At 37.7% G+C, this 18,256-nt stretch overlaps 3 protein-coding genes across 4 annotated transcripts in view; 2 read left to right on the top strand and 1 right to left on the bottom strand.

Annotated features, from left to right (window-relative positions):
* The window catches only part of LOC310732306 (uncharacterized protein), a 1,052,581-nt gene that overhangs the window by 514,857 nt on the left and 519,468 nt on the right, over nucleotides 1-18,256 (top strand). The gene's annotated exons all lie outside the window — the stretch shown is intronic.
* The window catches only part of srpra (SRP receptor subunit alpha), a 50,233-nt gene that overhangs the window by 22,974 nt on the left and 9,003 nt on the right, over nucleotides 1-18,256 (bottom strand). The window contains exons 2-5 of the mRNA XM_083552673.1: nucleotides 15,907-15,990; nucleotides 15,605-15,768; nucleotides 14,254-14,414; nucleotides 411-561 (exon numbers count right to left, since the gene is read on the bottom strand). Coding sequence (XP_083408799.1) covers nucleotides 411-561; nucleotides 14,254-14,414; nucleotides 15,605-15,768; nucleotides 15,907-15,990 — 560 coding nt within the window. The remainder of the gene's footprint in view (nucleotides 1-410; nucleotides 562-14,253; nucleotides 14,415-15,604; nucleotides 15,769-15,906; nucleotides 15,991-18,256) is intronic.
* Nucleotides 9,772-10,328, top strand: LOC310732345 (uncharacterized protein). The gene has a single exon (XM_083552755.1). It carries the CDS (start codon nucleotides 9,878-9,880, stop codon nucleotides 10,199-10,201), a length of 324 nt encoding a protein of 107 aa, XP_083408881.1. The 5' UTR covers nucleotides 9,772-9,877; the 3' UTR covers nucleotides 10,202-10,328.

The raw sequence follows: 18,256 nt of genomic DNA, 5'->3' as shown, positions 1-18,256 counted from the left end.
ATTAATTAAATTATGAAATTAAAGGAGGTTGTACCTCTTCCAGTGGCCAAACATTTCAAGAATGACAAATATTCAGATAAATATTTAAAAATCTGCTTCTTCAGTGTTTCTAGATCTTTTTTGTCAGATGTTAATTAATATACTGAAGTATAATTAAAGGCATTTCCTAAGTGTCAGAAGCTTTTATTGACAATTACATCATAAAAACTGAGGCAGCAGACTTTGTGAAAATGTATATTTGTGTTAATCAAAACTTTTGGCCATGTCTAAGTTTTAGTAATAAAAAAGGCTATAAAATCTATATGAACCATTATATTCAGTGACATTAATCAACTTTGCAATACACCTCCTACTTTGACAACAGCAACACAAGATATTACTTGGCATCCATAAAATTGAAATATACATACTTAGACTTTTCTGTTCGTCCACCTGCTTGCCTGCGGATGAACTCAGCAAGGTTCTTTTGAATGATCTCCTCCTGGTTCAGGACCTGGCTTTTATTCTCCAGTACCTTCTTAGAGGTGGCCTGAGAAATCTCAACTTGTTCCCCTCCTCCTGCTGAGTATCAACACAAGGCACTTTAAGGCTAGAATTATAATCACAATTTTCAACACTTATCTTCTGACAGTTAACTTTTCTTTCGGCTTCTCCCGTTAGGGGTCGCCACAGCGGATCCTCCGCACGTTTGATTTGGCACATGTTTTACGCTGGATGCCCTTCCTAACGCAACCCTCCCCAATTTATCCGGGCTTGGGACCGGCACTGAGAGTGGCTGGGGATGGTTCCCTGACCGGGGATCGAACCCGGGTCGCAGCGGTGAGAGCGCCGCATCCTAACCACTAGACCACCAGGGGACCATCTTCTGACAGTTAACACAGATTTGAAAGAATAAAAGCACTAAAAAGAGAAAACATCTGGTGAGTGGCCGTTCTGTAGATGGAACCACCTTGTTGAGGAGAAATGTCAATAAAGAATGGCCAGTTAGTGTACTGAGGCTGGCCGCAGTAACTCAATTGTACAAATAACATTGTTTAATTGCAGTGTGAACAAAAGCACATTGGGGTACACAACATGTTAAACCTTAAGGCAGACAACTGCAGAAGAGATTACTTTTTTCAGGCAAGAACATAAATCAGAGGCAGAAGTTGCTACAGGCTAAAAAAATAAGTTATTGGAAAAAGAAAAACATAGCCTGGTCTGATGAATCTCAATTTTTGCACACAGATAGTAGAGTTAGAATTTGTTGCCATTTGCCTATATGCATAGATCCAAACAGCCTTGTGTCTCAAGCCAGACAGTAGGAGGTGGTATACTGGTGAAAGAACTGTTTTATTGGCACACTGTGGGCCCATTAATATTAATCACAGCTCCAAAGCTTAGCCTATATGAGTACTATTGCTGAGAATATGCATCGATAACAGGACCAATTTACCTATTTTATTGGATACCTGCATCATGATGTGCAACATGTGAAAACAAACGGTCATTTAAAATGGTTTCATGAAAATGATAAGTTCAATGTTCATTTAATAGTAGCTTCTCATTTTTTAAATAATCAAGACAGTAGACTATGCTGAAGTCATAAGAAGATACTACTCTGGTACAAAAAGTCAAATTATTCTTTGTTTTATGAGAGAACAGCTAAGGATATTTAGGGTAAAAACTGTCCAATGCATTATTATAACATGTGATAGTAGGAAAAAAAATACAAAGAATATATGTGATCAGAAAAAAATTCTGAATGTCCATAATTGGAGATCACAAACAATTGGTGAAATATATATTTTGTTTATACCAAAACAGCATCAGGGTAAAGGTAAGAAGAGAGGATGATATTTATACATTTATGGATTTATTGAGCTAAAAAAACAACAAAAAACAAGGGAAAGAGTGGTTCAAAGAAAATTAGATAATTTACACACAAGGATTAGCCATAACATAGCCAAGACTTTAGCCCCATCTAGAATCTATGGAATGTGCAGGAAAAGATTTTACACAAAATTTGAACTCTGCCAATTTGATCAAAATGTTATGCCATTGCATAAGTGTTAGGCGAGGTACAGAGGTGGAAGCCGGAGTAACAGCAAACATAAGCTTTAATCACAAAAGGCAGAGCCAACACAAAAGCACTCACAGTGCTCGGGATAATCCGCAAATATAGTCCGAGGGGCGCTTCAGAAGAGCAGAGCAGAGCAGCCGTGGAGTGCGTGAGGAGTCCGAAACGGAAAGTACGTAGCGGGCTAACTGGACGTACGAGCACACCGACATGAACCAACACGAACATGCAATAACGCACAGTGAGTGTGGGTGAATGAGGGGTTTATATTGGCGGTGTGATGAGCGAGTAGATGGGAGTCAGGTGTTCCCCATGAAGCCCGATTGCGAGCAGCTCCGTGCGGGCGAAGCACGCACTGGAGAAGGAGCGAGGTGCTTTAGGGAATGCCGAAGTTTGACAACCGCCGAAGGGGGCGTGGAAGGGAAATTCCTGACAATAAGATTATCAAAATAACGCCAGAGCAAACTCAAAGCTGTAATCAAGTAAAAATACTTGTTTATATTTGCAGTTAGTTAGTTTTACTACCTTGTTTTTGCAAGGTAGTATATACAGCGAGTATATATTTGATGTTGGCCAAATTAGTTAAAACTATTGGTCAATAAACTTTAAGCAGAACCTAACACTGAGCTATTATCACAAAATTGTCTATGGAGTCTGATCATTTTCATAAGCTAAATTTCCCTTTGAGAACCTGTCCAATAATTTTTGTACTATCTACAAAATAATGATCACAATCTCAGACTCATTAAAGTGTAATTATGACAAAAATCATGTTAAGATTTATAAGAAATACTGCTGCAGCATGGCAATAAATTGACAGGTAATGCTGAGGTAATTTTTAAGAAAGGACAGAGCAGACTCTTTCTGCTCAGGAGAATAAGGTCTTTTGGAGTGCAAATGGCAGGGGTCACCAACCTTTTTGAAACTGAGAGCAACTTCTTAGGTACCGATGTAAAGGGCTACCAGTTTGATACACACTTCTGAAATAACTAATTTGCTCAATTTACCTTTAATTATATGTTATTATTAATAATGAATGTTAATCATCTATGTGAAGACACTGATAATGTTAACGACTTCTCACAATAATTATCAACAATGATTTAACAAGGTAGGAAACATAAATATCAATATGCAAAACTTTCTATAAATCTCTGCAAGTATTTACAATTTTTTAAATGATCACTTCAACATTTTCACCAGCCACTAAGAATTTTTAACAAATCATCCACTACGTTGCATCATGTTTGTACAGATTATCAATTATGTAACATACAAAAAACAACTTTCAGATTTTATTGAATTTATCACCAAATCTGCAGCATTTTTAACAAAATTATCATATATTACATTTAACAAACACATTAACATTACAAACACATTTACATTTACACATTTAGCAAAATTCGTCCCCTGCTGAGCCATTGGATTTCCGTGTGTAGTAGCAGGTCACCATATTCAGCTGACAGCTCCTCCAATAGCACCTTAAATCTTCTGTGCTGTTTAGCTCTAGAGGATGCTGTTTATGATTGTCACGACGGGAGTCATGACGTGCCCAAAGCCGATCACCTTTGCACATAATGCCTGCTGGTGAATGATGCAGTGGTAATGCGTGAAGTTTGGGAACTCTGGGTCACCTTTACAGTGAGTGATGAATCCTGTATGTCGGCCGATCATAGCAGGAGCCCTGTCGGTACTCACTGATACCAACTTTTCCAACGGCACTTTTTTCTTCGTTAAAAAACTCCTTCACCGCGTTATAGATGTCAACTCCCCTCGTAGTTGTCTTTAGGGGCAGTAGTGTCAGAAGTTATTCTTTTGTGCAGAAATCATTAAACACAATCCGGATAAAGACCATCAGCTGTGCTGTACTGCTGCTGTCCACGGACTCGTCACACCGGATGCCGAACCACCTGCACTTCGCCAGATCCCAGTCCAGCTGAAATGCGAAGTTCCCGGACATAGCAGACACTCTGCTAACCATTGTAGTTGCCCACAGTTGGACATTGGAGAGAGTGGAGATTACATCTTGGTTCTCTTTTTTAAGCAGTTGTTGCAATTATCATCATTGCTTCTTTGGAAACCTCCCCTTCTGAAATGAGTTCTTGGTTGATTTTTGGAAGCTTTTCTCGTGAAAAAAAGACTTCTGTTTGCACAAACCTGCCTTTAATATTTTCCGTTCGTAGTGCGCTGCCCGGTGGGAGAGTTAGCGTGGTAGCTTGCGTGTCACGTTCTGAACTGTCTCTCAACATTGTGCCGCTTTGCCGTCGCCACAGTCGCCCCGCAAATGAGGCACACGCAGAAATCTTTCACAGTGGTAAAAGATAACTCTTCCTCCTATTCACTGTGTAAATTATATGTTTTCTTTCTTTTTTCTGCCATATTTTCAGGGGTAAATCATCATTATTAAATTTTATCAATACATTTTTTTATTATTGTCATTTTCTAATTCACACCAATGCAAGTGTGATTTAAAAAAGAATAGCAACAACAAAAAAAATTTGATGCAGCTCACTGATAAGTGCCGGTGGTGAGCTATTTTTTTTAAAAGTCCGCGGGCAACTCGTGGTCCTTGCGGACGACCTTGTTGGTGACCCCTGTTCTATGGTGTGGTATGCTGGTGCAGCAGCATCTCTACTGCAAAAAGGAAGAGACTGGACAAGCTGATCAGGAAGGCCAGCTCAGTCCTGGGGATTCCTTTGGACACTGTACAGAAGGTGGGAAAAGGAGGATGGGAGCTAAACTATCATCATTGCTGGAGGAATAAAGGTATATCTTAATTGTAGCCAGGCTAAGCCAAATGTACATAAATTACAGGGTAAGTGATGAAACACAGTTGGTCCAGTAACCCACTCACAACTCAACAAAATTATGCCACAACAGGGTGCTGTAATAGTAGTAATAGTGTAGTGTAATTATCTACAGCTATTCATGGCAAAAATCATTTACAAAGAGACAAGAGCAAAATTGGAACAATAAAACAAATACAATAAATAAAATATATCAAACAGAAAGAGGACAGTCTGATAAAACATGTTTAATAGAAAGGAAGTCTTGCAGAACATAGAGTTAGGTCTTTACCTTTAAGCAGAAAAGATCTGATGATTTTTGCATTTAGGGAGGTTTAAACTTATAAAGTTCATATCACAGCACTACCATAGCTTAAATATATCCACCTCTCTTCTGATTTTTATTCTTTGAAGGTGATGTTTCACTATTATCCTTCTAGGCTTTAATAATGCATTGGGAGCATTCTTGACTGACTTTAAGTAGTCACATATTCAAGAAAACAAATACATTTCTCTAATTTCTGTATCAAAATCATCAACATGTGTTCTAGACTCTTCAATTTCAAACACATAATTCTAAATTCTGCATTAATCGCGTGATAATAAAACCGGTGCCGTTAAAATTAATTTGCATTTTGACAGCCTTAATTGATATATTAATACAAAACAAATTTTACATTTGTTACCTAATGAATGTATTCAGGCTAAACATCCATTATATAGAACACAAGCAGAGAAAAGATGATGATGATCAGGTGATCAGGAATGTCTCTATTCTCAGTCATGTTTACGTTGCTGACTCCCTCGGTCTCATCCACATTAACCGCAATCTTCTTGTTGCCTTCTGACTGGCTGATTGTTATCTTCCTAAACTAGTCTATGTCTGTGGCATGTGAGAGCCAGGATTAAGTGGCAGGTTAAAAAAAACCACGCAATGATAAGAAATACGCTGATGGTCTGAAAACGGCACACGATGAGAAGGAAAAAATTTACATTTTAACAAATAAATTAAAACTAAAGTAATGAATCAGTTTTAAAAATGTAAAAAGTAGAAAGTACAGATATTTGTGTAAAAATTTAATAAGTAAAATTTGTCCGAAAAATAAATAGTGAAAAAAAGGACTGATACCAGAAAAATCTAAACCAAGTATTTTTCCAGACCTGAACCCTATTGAGCACATGTGGGGCATCATCAAGTGGAAGGTGGAGAAACCCCATGTGTCTGACATCCAGCAGCTCCATGATGTCACAAAGAGGATTCTTTGGACACAGTTTTGACACTTTTACATTTGTTTCCAGCTATTTTGACTATAATGGCTGCTTGTTGAGTTATTTTCAGAGGACAGTGAATATTTACTGCTATACAAGCTTCACTCGGACTACTCTAAAATATATCAAAGTTTAATTTCTATAGTATTGTCCCTTCAAAAGAGATACTATATTGGTTGGTGAAATGTGAGGGGTGTACTCACTTTTGTGAGATTCTGATATACTGTATATAAGGGGTTTAATGGTACATCTATTCGTCTAAAATTTTTGGGTACAGGGGTAGAGTATTAAGTTTTGGACCACAAGTTTGTTTAGTCTCCGCCTCACACTCAGTGAATTTATATTATTAATATTAACCTTCAAAAAACATACACAACAATGCCAGGCTACTGTCTTTTTATGTCCTGCTTCAAGAATTTTTCTTAAAAGCAGAAAATCCTGACAATTTTACATATCGAGGGAGAAAATTTATAAAGGAGGGAAAGAATTAAAACATTTGTTAAAGTATACTGAAATAAGTACAACAGCTAAGTAGATCATTTCTTTAGAAATGTAAATAATAAATGTGAAACACACACACTTACATACATAGCTGTATTACCCAAATAGGGTTTAACAAATGTTTAAATGTTCAAACTATTTCAATATTTTTTTCAAATTTATTACATTTTATTTAATCAATTTAATTTGTGCCAAATGAATTAATTACTCAGTTTAATCAATATAATAAAATGTCTATTGAATTAATTGTATTTATTCTATTGTTTTTAAATAGAATATTATAAAATAGAATATTACACAGACATTTTATTTAAAATTGTTTTAAAAATGTAAACTACTGTTGTTCACAAATGTTAGCAATAATAAACTGTGTTGATAAAAAAACCGACAAGCAATAATATGTTTTGCATTTCTTCCCCATTGCTGCTTCGCTACTGTTCGGACGCTTTGTTCGGAGTGCTTTGCGCTCTGTGCTTTGCGCTTTTGCTTTTTCGCTTTTATCTTTTGATTTAACTACCAGCAGTTCAGCACAGTGCTCAAACTAAACAATTGGGCACTCACACTAAAACAAATTCTTGAAACTATATTGTTATTTGGAATATTCAACAACTTGGGGAATTTGTCATAGCGGTCTACCAGTCTGCTATTGCCGGCAGTTGACATTCTTAAAACAGGACAACACGGCTGCCCACACTTGAACAGAAGAGAAAATGCCTTCTTTTGGATCTCAATCCACCTGTTGCTCAAACTGCCACAGACTTCTACAAAAGATTGCAGTTTTCGAAACAAAGTTACTTGTGGTGCTGCCGACCCTGCCAGAACATACAACAGAGCTTCATTGTGGTCCCTTTCAACATCAAGCTGGTGAATCCTGTGAACTTAATGCTTTTAAACAGGTCATAGTGCGCTCAAATAAACCTAAAGTAATTGAGGACACAAACCGATGGCAAAAACAGGGTGGGAGACCCAAAGGTGCTCAAGACATTAGACTGTCACGAGTGTCACAAATTGCTGCATTAGCATCATCTACCCCAGATATGGGTACAACTCGAGTAGCCAATATTGGTATTTCACCACCTCCTGTGCAGCTTGAAAATAGATTTGAAGCACTAATGAGTGTGGGTGAAGAATCCCCAAATGTAAATGACCACAGATCACATCAGCCTGTAGCTAACAGAGCTAACAGACACTCAATAAAATACAGGCAGCGGCGCTCCGCTCAGACAGCAGCCGAGCCAAGCACACTGATAGTGGTGACTCTATTATCAGAGATATTGGAAGCAAGGCTACCCGTACATACTGCTTTCCTCAGGCAACAGTTTCTGTTGTTAACAAGGAACTTTGCAACATTCTGATGAAACATAAGTCTGTCAGTCGGATTGTCAGTCTGAGCAGTCTGAGCTCCTCAAGAGAGATTTCAATGAACTTTTTGAAACATTTGGAAGACTGAAAGTTCAGTCATTCATCAGTGGACCTCTCCCAGCCAGAGGAACAAATATGTTTTCTCGGCTTCTAAGTTTTAATTCATGCCTGCAAAAAACCTGCACCATGAGAGGACTGGATTACATTGACAATTTCAATATCTTCTGGAGTCAAAAGCAACTTTTTAACACAGATGGCATCCACCCAAACAAACTAGGTGCGAGGTTGCTTAAAGACAATATATTTTTCTTCCTTCATCATTTATCAGCCGAGTGTGCCAGTCCACTCCTGAACAGCCTAAATGACCACAGGATTTCACACCAGCACCTGGATGGACTTTCAGATCACAAGGATAAAACTCCGCAGCCACAACAACTACTGTTCACAGACACAGCTGAAGCTGAGCCCTTCCCACAGACCTCGCTACAGCTGGAATGTGAATCAACACCCAAGGACATTTCTATGCATAACAACCAGGAAAGGCAAGATAACACTCCCCAGCCTCCAGGAACACAGCCGATGTCGTCACACTCTCTCCCAACATCACCACTTCTGTGCTTTTCAGTAAAAATGGAGAAACTGGTATTTGCTGGAACAAAGCTTTCCCACTCTATTGCTGCGACTCCCCAAATATCCACCAAGAAACGGTGGGCTCCACAACCACCAAAGCCTCTGGGCCCAACCCGCCCTACCCCTCCATCTGAGAGAGCACTCCGACCTCTGCCTCAACATCAGGGATCACACCAGCCCTCATCTGCAAACAGCACTGGTAACTGATATGTGTTGGGTCCCCGCTACGACAGCAATAACAATCATAAATGTTTACAGAACAAGCGGGAGCTCAATGTCCCCAATGTCCCTTTAGCCTTCCCTATCTCTGTCCTGATATGTGATAGAAAGAAGAAGGCCCTCTCCAGCCGCGCGGTAATTCTATCTAATCTACTGCCTATTAGACGTCATTCAGGGATTGATACAGGGCCAAAACCAGTTACTGTTAAGTTAGCACTTCTAAAGAACTAATCATGTTTCTAAATGAAACCTGGTTAGATGACAGCTGCAGCGCTACAGTCTTCAATGAATCAGCCCCACCCAACTTTACTTTCATAAGTGTCTGTAGAGCTGTTAGAAGAGGTGGAGGAATAGCTGCTTTATTCAAAGATGCATTTCAATGCAAGCAAGTGTTACTTAGTGATTACAATTATCAATACGGCCTCATATTGTACTGTGGTCAGTCAGATATCATTACAACAACCTCAGAAATAAGTCATTCTTTCAGAATTTGACAATTAATATGAAAACCTTGGAAGTAACAGTATATCTTAAAGCATCAACTTGCAGCCTTGATACACTCCCCACATCCTTTCTCAAAAAGGTACTTAACTGTTTAGAAACTGATCTTTTGAAAATAATAAATACCTCTCTGATCACAGGCCTTTGACACGGTACATCACACCATACTCTTACATAGACTGGAAAACAGGGTAGGGCTTTCTGGCATAGTCCTAAAATGGTTTAACTTATACTTAAAAGGGAGAGGCTACTATGTGAACATAAGTAACCATAAATCTGAGTGGACATACATGACATCCAACAAGGCTCAATTATTGCACCGCTTCTGTTTAATTTGTATATGCCTCCACTTGATTAAATAATGAAAAAGAACCAAATTGCTTACCACAGCTATGCAGATGCTTAGCCCTGTCACCCAATGACTACACCTGTCCAACTGTGTGTTAACGCAAATTTCTAATCAGCCAATCACATGGCAGCAACTCAATGCATTTAGGCATGTAGACATGGTCAAGACGATCTGCTGCAGTCCAAATCGAGCGTCAGAATGGGGAAGAAAGGTGATTTAAGTGACTTTGAACGTGGCATGGTTGTTGGTGCCAGACAGGCTGGTCTGAGTATTTCAGAAACTGCTGATCTACTGGGATTTTCACGCACAACCATCTCTAGGGTTTACAGAGAATGGTCCGAAAAAGAGAAAATATCCAGTGAGCGGCAGTTCTGTGGGCGCAAATGCCTTGTTGATGCCAGAGGTCAGAGGAGAATGGCCAGACTGGTTCGAGCTGACAGAAAGGCAACAGTAACTCAAATAACCACTCGTTACAACCGAGGTATGCAGAAGAGCATCTCTGAACGCACAACACATCTCTGAATGCCACTCCTGACAGCTAAGAACAGGAAACTGAGGCTATAATTCGCACAGGCTCAACAAAATTGGACAATAGAAGATTGGAAAAATGTTGCCTGGTCTGATGAGTCTCGATTTCTGCTGCGACATTCGGATGGTCTGGGTCAGAATTTGGCTGCAACAACATGAAAGCATGGATCCATCCTGCCTTGTATCAACAGTTCAGGCTGGTGGTGGTGGTGGTGTAATGGTGTGGGGGATATTTTCTTGGCACACTTTGGGCCCATTAGTACCGATTGAGCATCATGTCAACGCCACAGCCTACCTGAGTATTGTTGCTGACCATGTCCATCCCTTTATGACCACAGTGTTCCCATCTTCTAAAGGCTACTTCCAGCAGGATAATGCACCATGTCATAAAGCGCAAATCATCTCAGACTGGTTTCTTGAACATGACAATGAGTTCACTGTACCCAAATGGCCTCCACAGTTACCAGATCTCAATCCAATAGAGCACCTTTGGGATGTGGTGGAACGGGAGATTCGCATCATGGATGTGCAGCCGACAAATCTGCAACAACTGCGTGATGCTATCATGTAAATATAGACCAACATCTCTGAGGAATGTTTCCAGTACCTTGTTGAATCTGTGCCACGAAGGATTAAGGCAGATCTGAAGGCAACAGGGGGTCCAACCCGGTACTAGTAATGTGTACCTAATAAAGTGGCCGGTAAGTGTAAGTGCATTAATGAAATTAACAGTGGATGCATCAAAACTTCCTCCAGTTAAACAAAGACAAAACTGAAGTTATTGTATTTGGAAATAAAGATAAAATTCTCAAGGTTAACATACCTTGACTCTAGGGGTCTAAAGACACAAAATAAAGTCAGAAATCTTGGGGTAATTTCAGAGCCTGACCTTAATTTTAGTAGTCATGTGAAAGCAATTAGCAAATCAGCTTACTACCATCTCAGAAATATTGCCAGAATTAGATGTTTTGTCTCAAGACAGGACTTAGAAAAACTTGTTCATGCTTTCATCACCAGCAGGGTGGATTATTGCAATGGACTCCTTACTGGGATCCCCAAAAAGACCATTAGACATATGTAGCTCATACAGAACAATGCTGCCAGAATTCTGACCAGAACAAATCTGAACACTCCACTCCAGTGCTCAGGTCCTTACACTGGCTTCCTGTTACATTTAGAATAGATTTTAAAGTATTGTTACTCGTTTATATATCACTTAATAGCTTAGGACTAAAATACATGACAGATATGCTAACTGAATATAAACAGATTACTCAGATCATCAGGATCAGTTCAGTTAGAAATACCAAGGGTTAATTCAAAACGAGGTGCATCAGCATTTAGCTATTATGCCACCTGTAGCTGGAATCAGCTTCCAGAAGAGATCAGATGTGCTTCAACAGTAGACAATTTTAAATCTAGATTAAAAATACTTTTTAACTCTGCATTTACTGAATGAGCACTGTGCTGCTTCACACTGACTGCACTTTTAGTCCTGTTTTATTCTTTTTTAACATATTTTAAACTGTTTTTATTAAAATCACATTTGTTTTAAATTCTCATGCATCTTTGTTTTTTACTGTGATTGTATTTCTCGTATTTTTACATACGTATATATATATATATATATATATATATATATATATATATATATATATATATATATATATATATATATATATATATAAATAAGAAATTGGAACATTCTAAAATGAATCATTGCATTTGCAGTGTTGGACAATGGAAGGCTATTGCAGAAAACCGTACAAAACAGAGCATTAAAAGAAAATATTCTTGTAATCGTTTTAAAGTAATAACGGTGTTTTAAATTATGTAAATCATCAAAACACCAAACGGAACTTTTGCTACGTTTCCAAACAAATGGTTTTAATTGCCACATTTGTGCATCATGGTGGATTTTGATGCTTTGTGTTGCCTACAAAAAGTAAGTAATAAAAAATTATTTATATGCATTTATAAAAATGTTTTTGTTGCATCGAAGGTTTTAACTTCGCTTCTATTATATTTATTTATTTATATTTGTAATAAAATTGGTCAAAATAGCTGGCAACAAAAGTGGGTACACTCTAACAGCTGCTTGTTGCTTAACCATGCAAAACCAGATGTCCTATTCGTCATGTTCGTTTTTTGTCTGCTTCAAATGACCATACAAGTATTAGAGCAGTTAAAAGTTGGTGCTTTGACAACAATTCTCTCAAAGTGACCACCGGATGTTCAAACTGGCACAACATGGCAAAGAACTCTCAGAGGAAAAGAAATAGTATTACTCTCCAAAGAGATGGTCTGGGCTATAAGAAGTTAGGTAACAGCCTGAAACTGAGTAATAGTACAGAGGTTTTCCAAAATGGTTTTCATTTTGAAAAGGCCTAGCAAGGGTCGTAAAGAAGTTGAATCCTTGTGCTGTGCATGAGGTGTAGAAGTTGGGTTTAAAAAACAGACGAATGAGAGCTGCCAGCATTGCTTTTGAGGTTGCAGAAGCAGAAAGTCCACTTGCCAGTGCTCAGACCACACACCGCACGCTGCAACAAGTTGGTTTGCATGGCTGTTGTCCCAAAAGGAAGCCTTTTCTAAAGCTGGCTCACAAGTAAGCCTGCAAACAGTGGCTGAGTACAACCTGCCCAAGAGCATGAATTTCTGGAACCATGTCCTGTAACCTAAAGAGACTAAGACAAACTTGATTGGCTCAAATGGTGTCCAGCACATGTGGCTACAACCTGGTGAGGAGTGCCAAGAAAATTGTCTTGTCTACAGTAAAGCATGGTGGTGATAGCATCATAAACTGGGGCTGCATGAGTGCTGCTGGTAATAGGGAGCTGTGGTTCATTGAGGTAAACATGGATTCCAACATGTACTGTGACATTCTGAAATGGACAATTATGACCTTCTTTTAGAAACTGGGAACAAACAGCAGTTTTCCAATATAAAAACAGCCCCAAACACACCATTTAGAGAACAAGTGCCTTGCTGAAGGTGATTGAGTGGCCAAGTATGTCTGCAGAACTGAACCCTATTAAGCACCTGTGGGGGCATCCTCAAACGAAGGTGGAGAAGCGCCATGTGTCTAACATACAGCAGCTCGTGATGCCATTATGGAGGAGTGGAAGAGTATCCCAGCAACAAACAGTGCAGATCTGGAGAATTTTATGCCCAAGATGATTAAGGCAGTGCTGGATAACAGTGCTCACACAAAATATTAACACTTTGGACACAATTTTGACACGTTAATTTAGGATGTACTCACTTTTGTTGCCAGCTATTTTAATAGTAATGGCTGTATGTTGCGTTATTTTTAGAGGACAGTAAATCCGTAACTAACAGCGGGGGTAAATTTTACATAGTGCTAGAAGACATTTTAAATAAATGCCAGAAGTCCTAAATGTCGCAGTGTCAAAGAGTCAAAGTTGAAGGTGCCAATATTGGTGAATGGAACTTGCAAACTTTAGTAAGTGTACTAGTAATAGTTATTACAAACAATTGTTTTAATCATGCTAAACAAACCTCTAAAGCTAAAAAAAAATTTTATAGAATTTTTTAAATGGTCCAACTTTCTGAAGAATTCTATATTAGAATAAGTAAAAGCTGGTGCAAGCATCTTAAATATAAAAGGAAATGATCGTTTTACTCCCATTTAATACAGACAATTAAAGAGACTATTAGACAAGACAATTAATGTGGTGTCACTAACGTAAAGTGAATTAAATCTGTGTTCAAAATCTCTGGATCCAATATTTTCTTCTAGGTATTAAACGTTTCATATAACGTTGGTATATAGGATAATGATAAAAATCAATAAATCATAACAATAAAAATAATAATATGCTAAACAAAAAATAAGGTTGCTGTTTCAATTTAAATTCAATGAAAAAAAAAGCATAAAGAGCCTCTGACTACCATTATTGCAGTGATTAATACATGTTAGTGGCAACAAGCAGTTAAACCCCATTTGCAGTGTATAGCTTCTAATTTCTGTTAATATTCACAATAAAAAATTTTTTAACTGCTTTTAAGGCGTTCAATAAGCTCACCTTCTTTCCTGTTATGTTTATTCTTCTTGCCACTAGACTCCTTGCTTTTGTCTCCAATGTTTGTCTCAATCATAGATTTCACAGTTTTCTGAGATTTCTGGGACTCACTGTAAGTCCTCATGGCCTTTTGAGGTTTAGCTATGCTTTCAGCTTCCACCACACTGCACACAGACACACAAATACATATATATTAATTTAACCAAATTAAACACCTTGAACAATGTGAATATAGATATTTATAAATATATATAAAAATATTTTTTTCATGCTGTCTAGTATTATTTATATATTTCTACACTATTTATTTATACTTGTTTTGTTAACACAACAGTTTTTTTTTGTTTTTTTCTCCATATTATGCACAATGCCACATGACTACCAAATGATGTCCGTGCCAGTGAAATTTAGGCTGCATTTAACTAAATCACATAAATCAGAATTTCCCACCTCCCAACTGGGTAAATCCAAATAAATGGTTTGTAAAAATCCTAAATAAATTTTAGAATGTTTCCTTAGCAATGTTTAGCATAAGGCATGTTAGGATGGCTGCTCACAAAAAAAAAATAATTTTATTAGATTTACTGAAGATCAATTAATATAGACAAATTAGATGGTAAGTGACTAATTATACAGTTGCTGTCCATCCACTGAATTCTAGTTATTGTGCATTCTAAAATGCTTCTTTGCTCATCACAATTGTAAAGGTCTCTCTAATCAAGAAAGCGTCTCAGCTTGTAGAGACTTGTGAATTAAAAAAAGTAAAATCAGCAATTTCTGAAATACTCAAACTATACAAAACTGAAAACAACTAGGTCTCTGTTTATGACAGAAGTGTATTCTAATGTGAACTAGGTTTGCTCCTATCGATTATTCTAGTAATCGACTATCCGATAAGTAGTACTTTCTTTATTAAAGAGCTATACTAAATAAAAAAGAGAAAATAAGATGGATCTAAAATGAACAAGTAATTTGTTGTTAGAAAAATTGCAACAGATTATCAGTGAAAACTAAAACCATTTAGTGCATTTAATAGCCATATTACATAAAAATACAAACACGGTTGCATTAAAAAAAATCCCTTCGCAGTGGTCAACATTAATTTCAACTTCTGACCCATGTATAATTTTATGTATGTGCTGCTACAACATGATTGGTTAACTGTCTAAACAACAGGTATACAAGTGTTTCTTTCAAGACAATGACTATATTTACTTATAGTACTTAATGTTTTTTTGAGGGACGATGTTAACATATTTTTCTAAATAACCCATATAGCAAAATAACCAGAAGACAATATATGATCAAAGGTGAAACAGTATGTGCACTTTATAACCATTAAGTAACAGCTCACCGCAGAAGCCGGTAAAAATCATCATCAAACTCAAAACAACTGATTAAAAACTTCAGGGCGCCCCGCTGCTCAAGCTCATTTTTATAACGATCCCTGAAGTGTAGCTGGACATCATCTATTAATTTGTCCACATATGTTAGAGTCAGAATCTTCTGAAACCCCACCTATATCAGAGGAATAACAACATTAGGCATGATGGAAAGTATTAAATAGCAAATAAGATTTTAAACAGACTCATCATAGACTGAAAACAATGGTTATAAATTAAATAAAACACTTATTTCAGGAAATTAATCACTTACCACAAATACAAGCTCAAATTCATTGTCCAGCTTGTACTTAAGATTTAAGGCATTGTGGGAGAAGGGACTGCTCCCAGCACGCTCCTGAAAACAAAGCTTTGCTTTAGAAATCAAACAGATATTAAAGTATTGAGCGTTCAAAGAAGTGCAGGTTTCAACAAGTTTAAATTAAGAAATGTTTAGGTCCATTACCAAAACAACTTAAGACATTTCACAACCTTACTGGCAAAGATAGTATGAAAAACAGGAAAAAAGAGACTCAGAATTACATTTAAAGTAAATAAATGTATTCACATTCACTTGAATACAGACCTGAACACGAGTGTGTTTCAACAACAAAAAAAGAAAATATATAAAAACATGTCAAACAGATTGATCTGCTCTTTAATTAATTAATTAAAGCTAGCCACCATGACACATTGAAATACACTACCTGCTCCAATATATTTTGACTAAATAAATTATTGACTAAATAAACTGTTCATCAGTTGTTCATTAGTACAACAATCCTTCTCTCTCTCTCCCCCTCTCCCCCCCCCCCATCTCTCTCGGTTAAGTTAAACATGCTCCTGAGGTTCCAGTGACCACCGTTCCTGCCCCACGCCCTTCCTCGGATCTGCCCACTTCTTCCCAGCCTGCCTCTGGATGGTGTTCTTTTCGATTGGAGGCATCTCTGTGCAGCTGGGGATGGTTTCTCATCAACACCCTGGGGATCCATTAAGTAACAGAGTATGAACAGGAGCTTTAAGTATGGATTTCGACTGTATTTAATGTCAACAGTCTGCTAGACTGACTCAGGTTGCTTTGATCATCGCTGCACACCTCAACATAGTATCTCTATAATAAATGGACATTCGGTGCAACCCAGATGAGGATGGGTTCCCACTTGAGTCTGGTTCCTCTCAAGGTTTCTTATTCATCCCATCTCAGACAGTTTTTCTTTGCAACAGTCACCACTGGCTTGCTCATTACGGATAAACTTACAATTATTAAAAAAGAAAAAAAAAAAAAAAACTTCGACACCAGATTTTTTTTTTTTACATTCTTTTATACAACTTGATAACCGCATTATCTGTTTAAAGCTGCTTTGAGACAATGTCCATCGTTAAAAGTGCTATACAAATAATAATTAATTGAATGAACTGAATTAATTAAATAAATTGAGCTTTAAGTCTTTTGGGGTAAATATGTACTAACTTTGTACACAGTGACTTTGGCCGATTTGCTCCAGGTTGTTCACATTAAAAACTGAAATCCACAAGCATCACGCAATCAAATGTTGGCACAGATTCTGAATGGTACGGAGATCAGGACTTCAGTGCAATGTAGGGCTGCACGATTTGGAGAAAAATTTCATGTTGCGATTATTTATATACTAAATAGCATCATGAGTCCACTTGTTTTTTTTATCAAGGAAATTGCCCACAGACTAGTGATAAGGCTGAAATGTGTGGAAGTATGGTCTGCCACAGAGCTGCTGATGCAGTTCTACACTGCAGTCATTGAAAATTCTAGAATAGACTTACTAAAGTATCTTACGTGATGCACAATACTGTTATTTGCACTACCATGCACTCTCACACCATGTACATTACTAATATCATATACTCTGTATATTGTCCTATTTAAACTTGTATTCTACATTGTCTCGTATAGTCTAATTTGTCAAGTGTTGTCCGTTTTTATTTTGGTAAGCTAAAAATATATTGGTATGTCTTTACTTTTGATAGTCTGGAACCAAATTCCTTGTGTTTATCAACACACTTGGCCAATAAACCTGATTCTGATTCTAGTGCAATGTTTCGGATTTTTTAATTTCGGTTACCGGTCTGAACATTCTAAAAGAGCCTGTGGATCCAGAATCCAGTTGGAAGTAGCTTGAAAGGATTAGAAGTTATTCCAGTCGAGAATTTGAATGTCAATCTATCTGAAAAATTATCACTTTGAGCTTTCATAAACGTAAAACCGTAACCTATATTCAAACTGCAATCTTCTTTCAGCTGCTCCCATTAGGGGTCGCCACAGCGGATCATCCGTCTCCATACCATCCTGCCCTCTACCTAACTCTTAAACCAACTACCTGCATGTCTTCCCTCACCAGATCCATAAACCTCCTTCTTGGTCTTCCTCCTTTCCTCCTTCCTGGTGGCTCCATCCTCAGCATTCTCCTACCGATATACCCCATGTCCTTCCTCTGCACATGTCCAAACCATCTCAATCTTGCCTTGCCGAAACTTTCCTCTTCACTCACACAGATAATCTATCACAAATCACTCCTGCTATCACTCTTCTCCACCCACTCCACCTTGCCTGCACTCTTTTCTTCACTTCTCTAACACACACTCCAATA

Source organism: Silurus aristotelis, assembly GCF_946808225.1.
Source record: "Silurus aristotelis genome assembly, chromosome: 10".
Taxonomy (NCBI): domain Eukaryota; kingdom Metazoa; phylum Chordata; class Actinopteri; order Siluriformes; family Siluridae; genus Silurus; species Silurus aristotelis.
The sequence above is the reverse complement of the archived record's forward strand: the minus strand, read 5'-3'. Positions and strand labels throughout refer to the sequence as shown.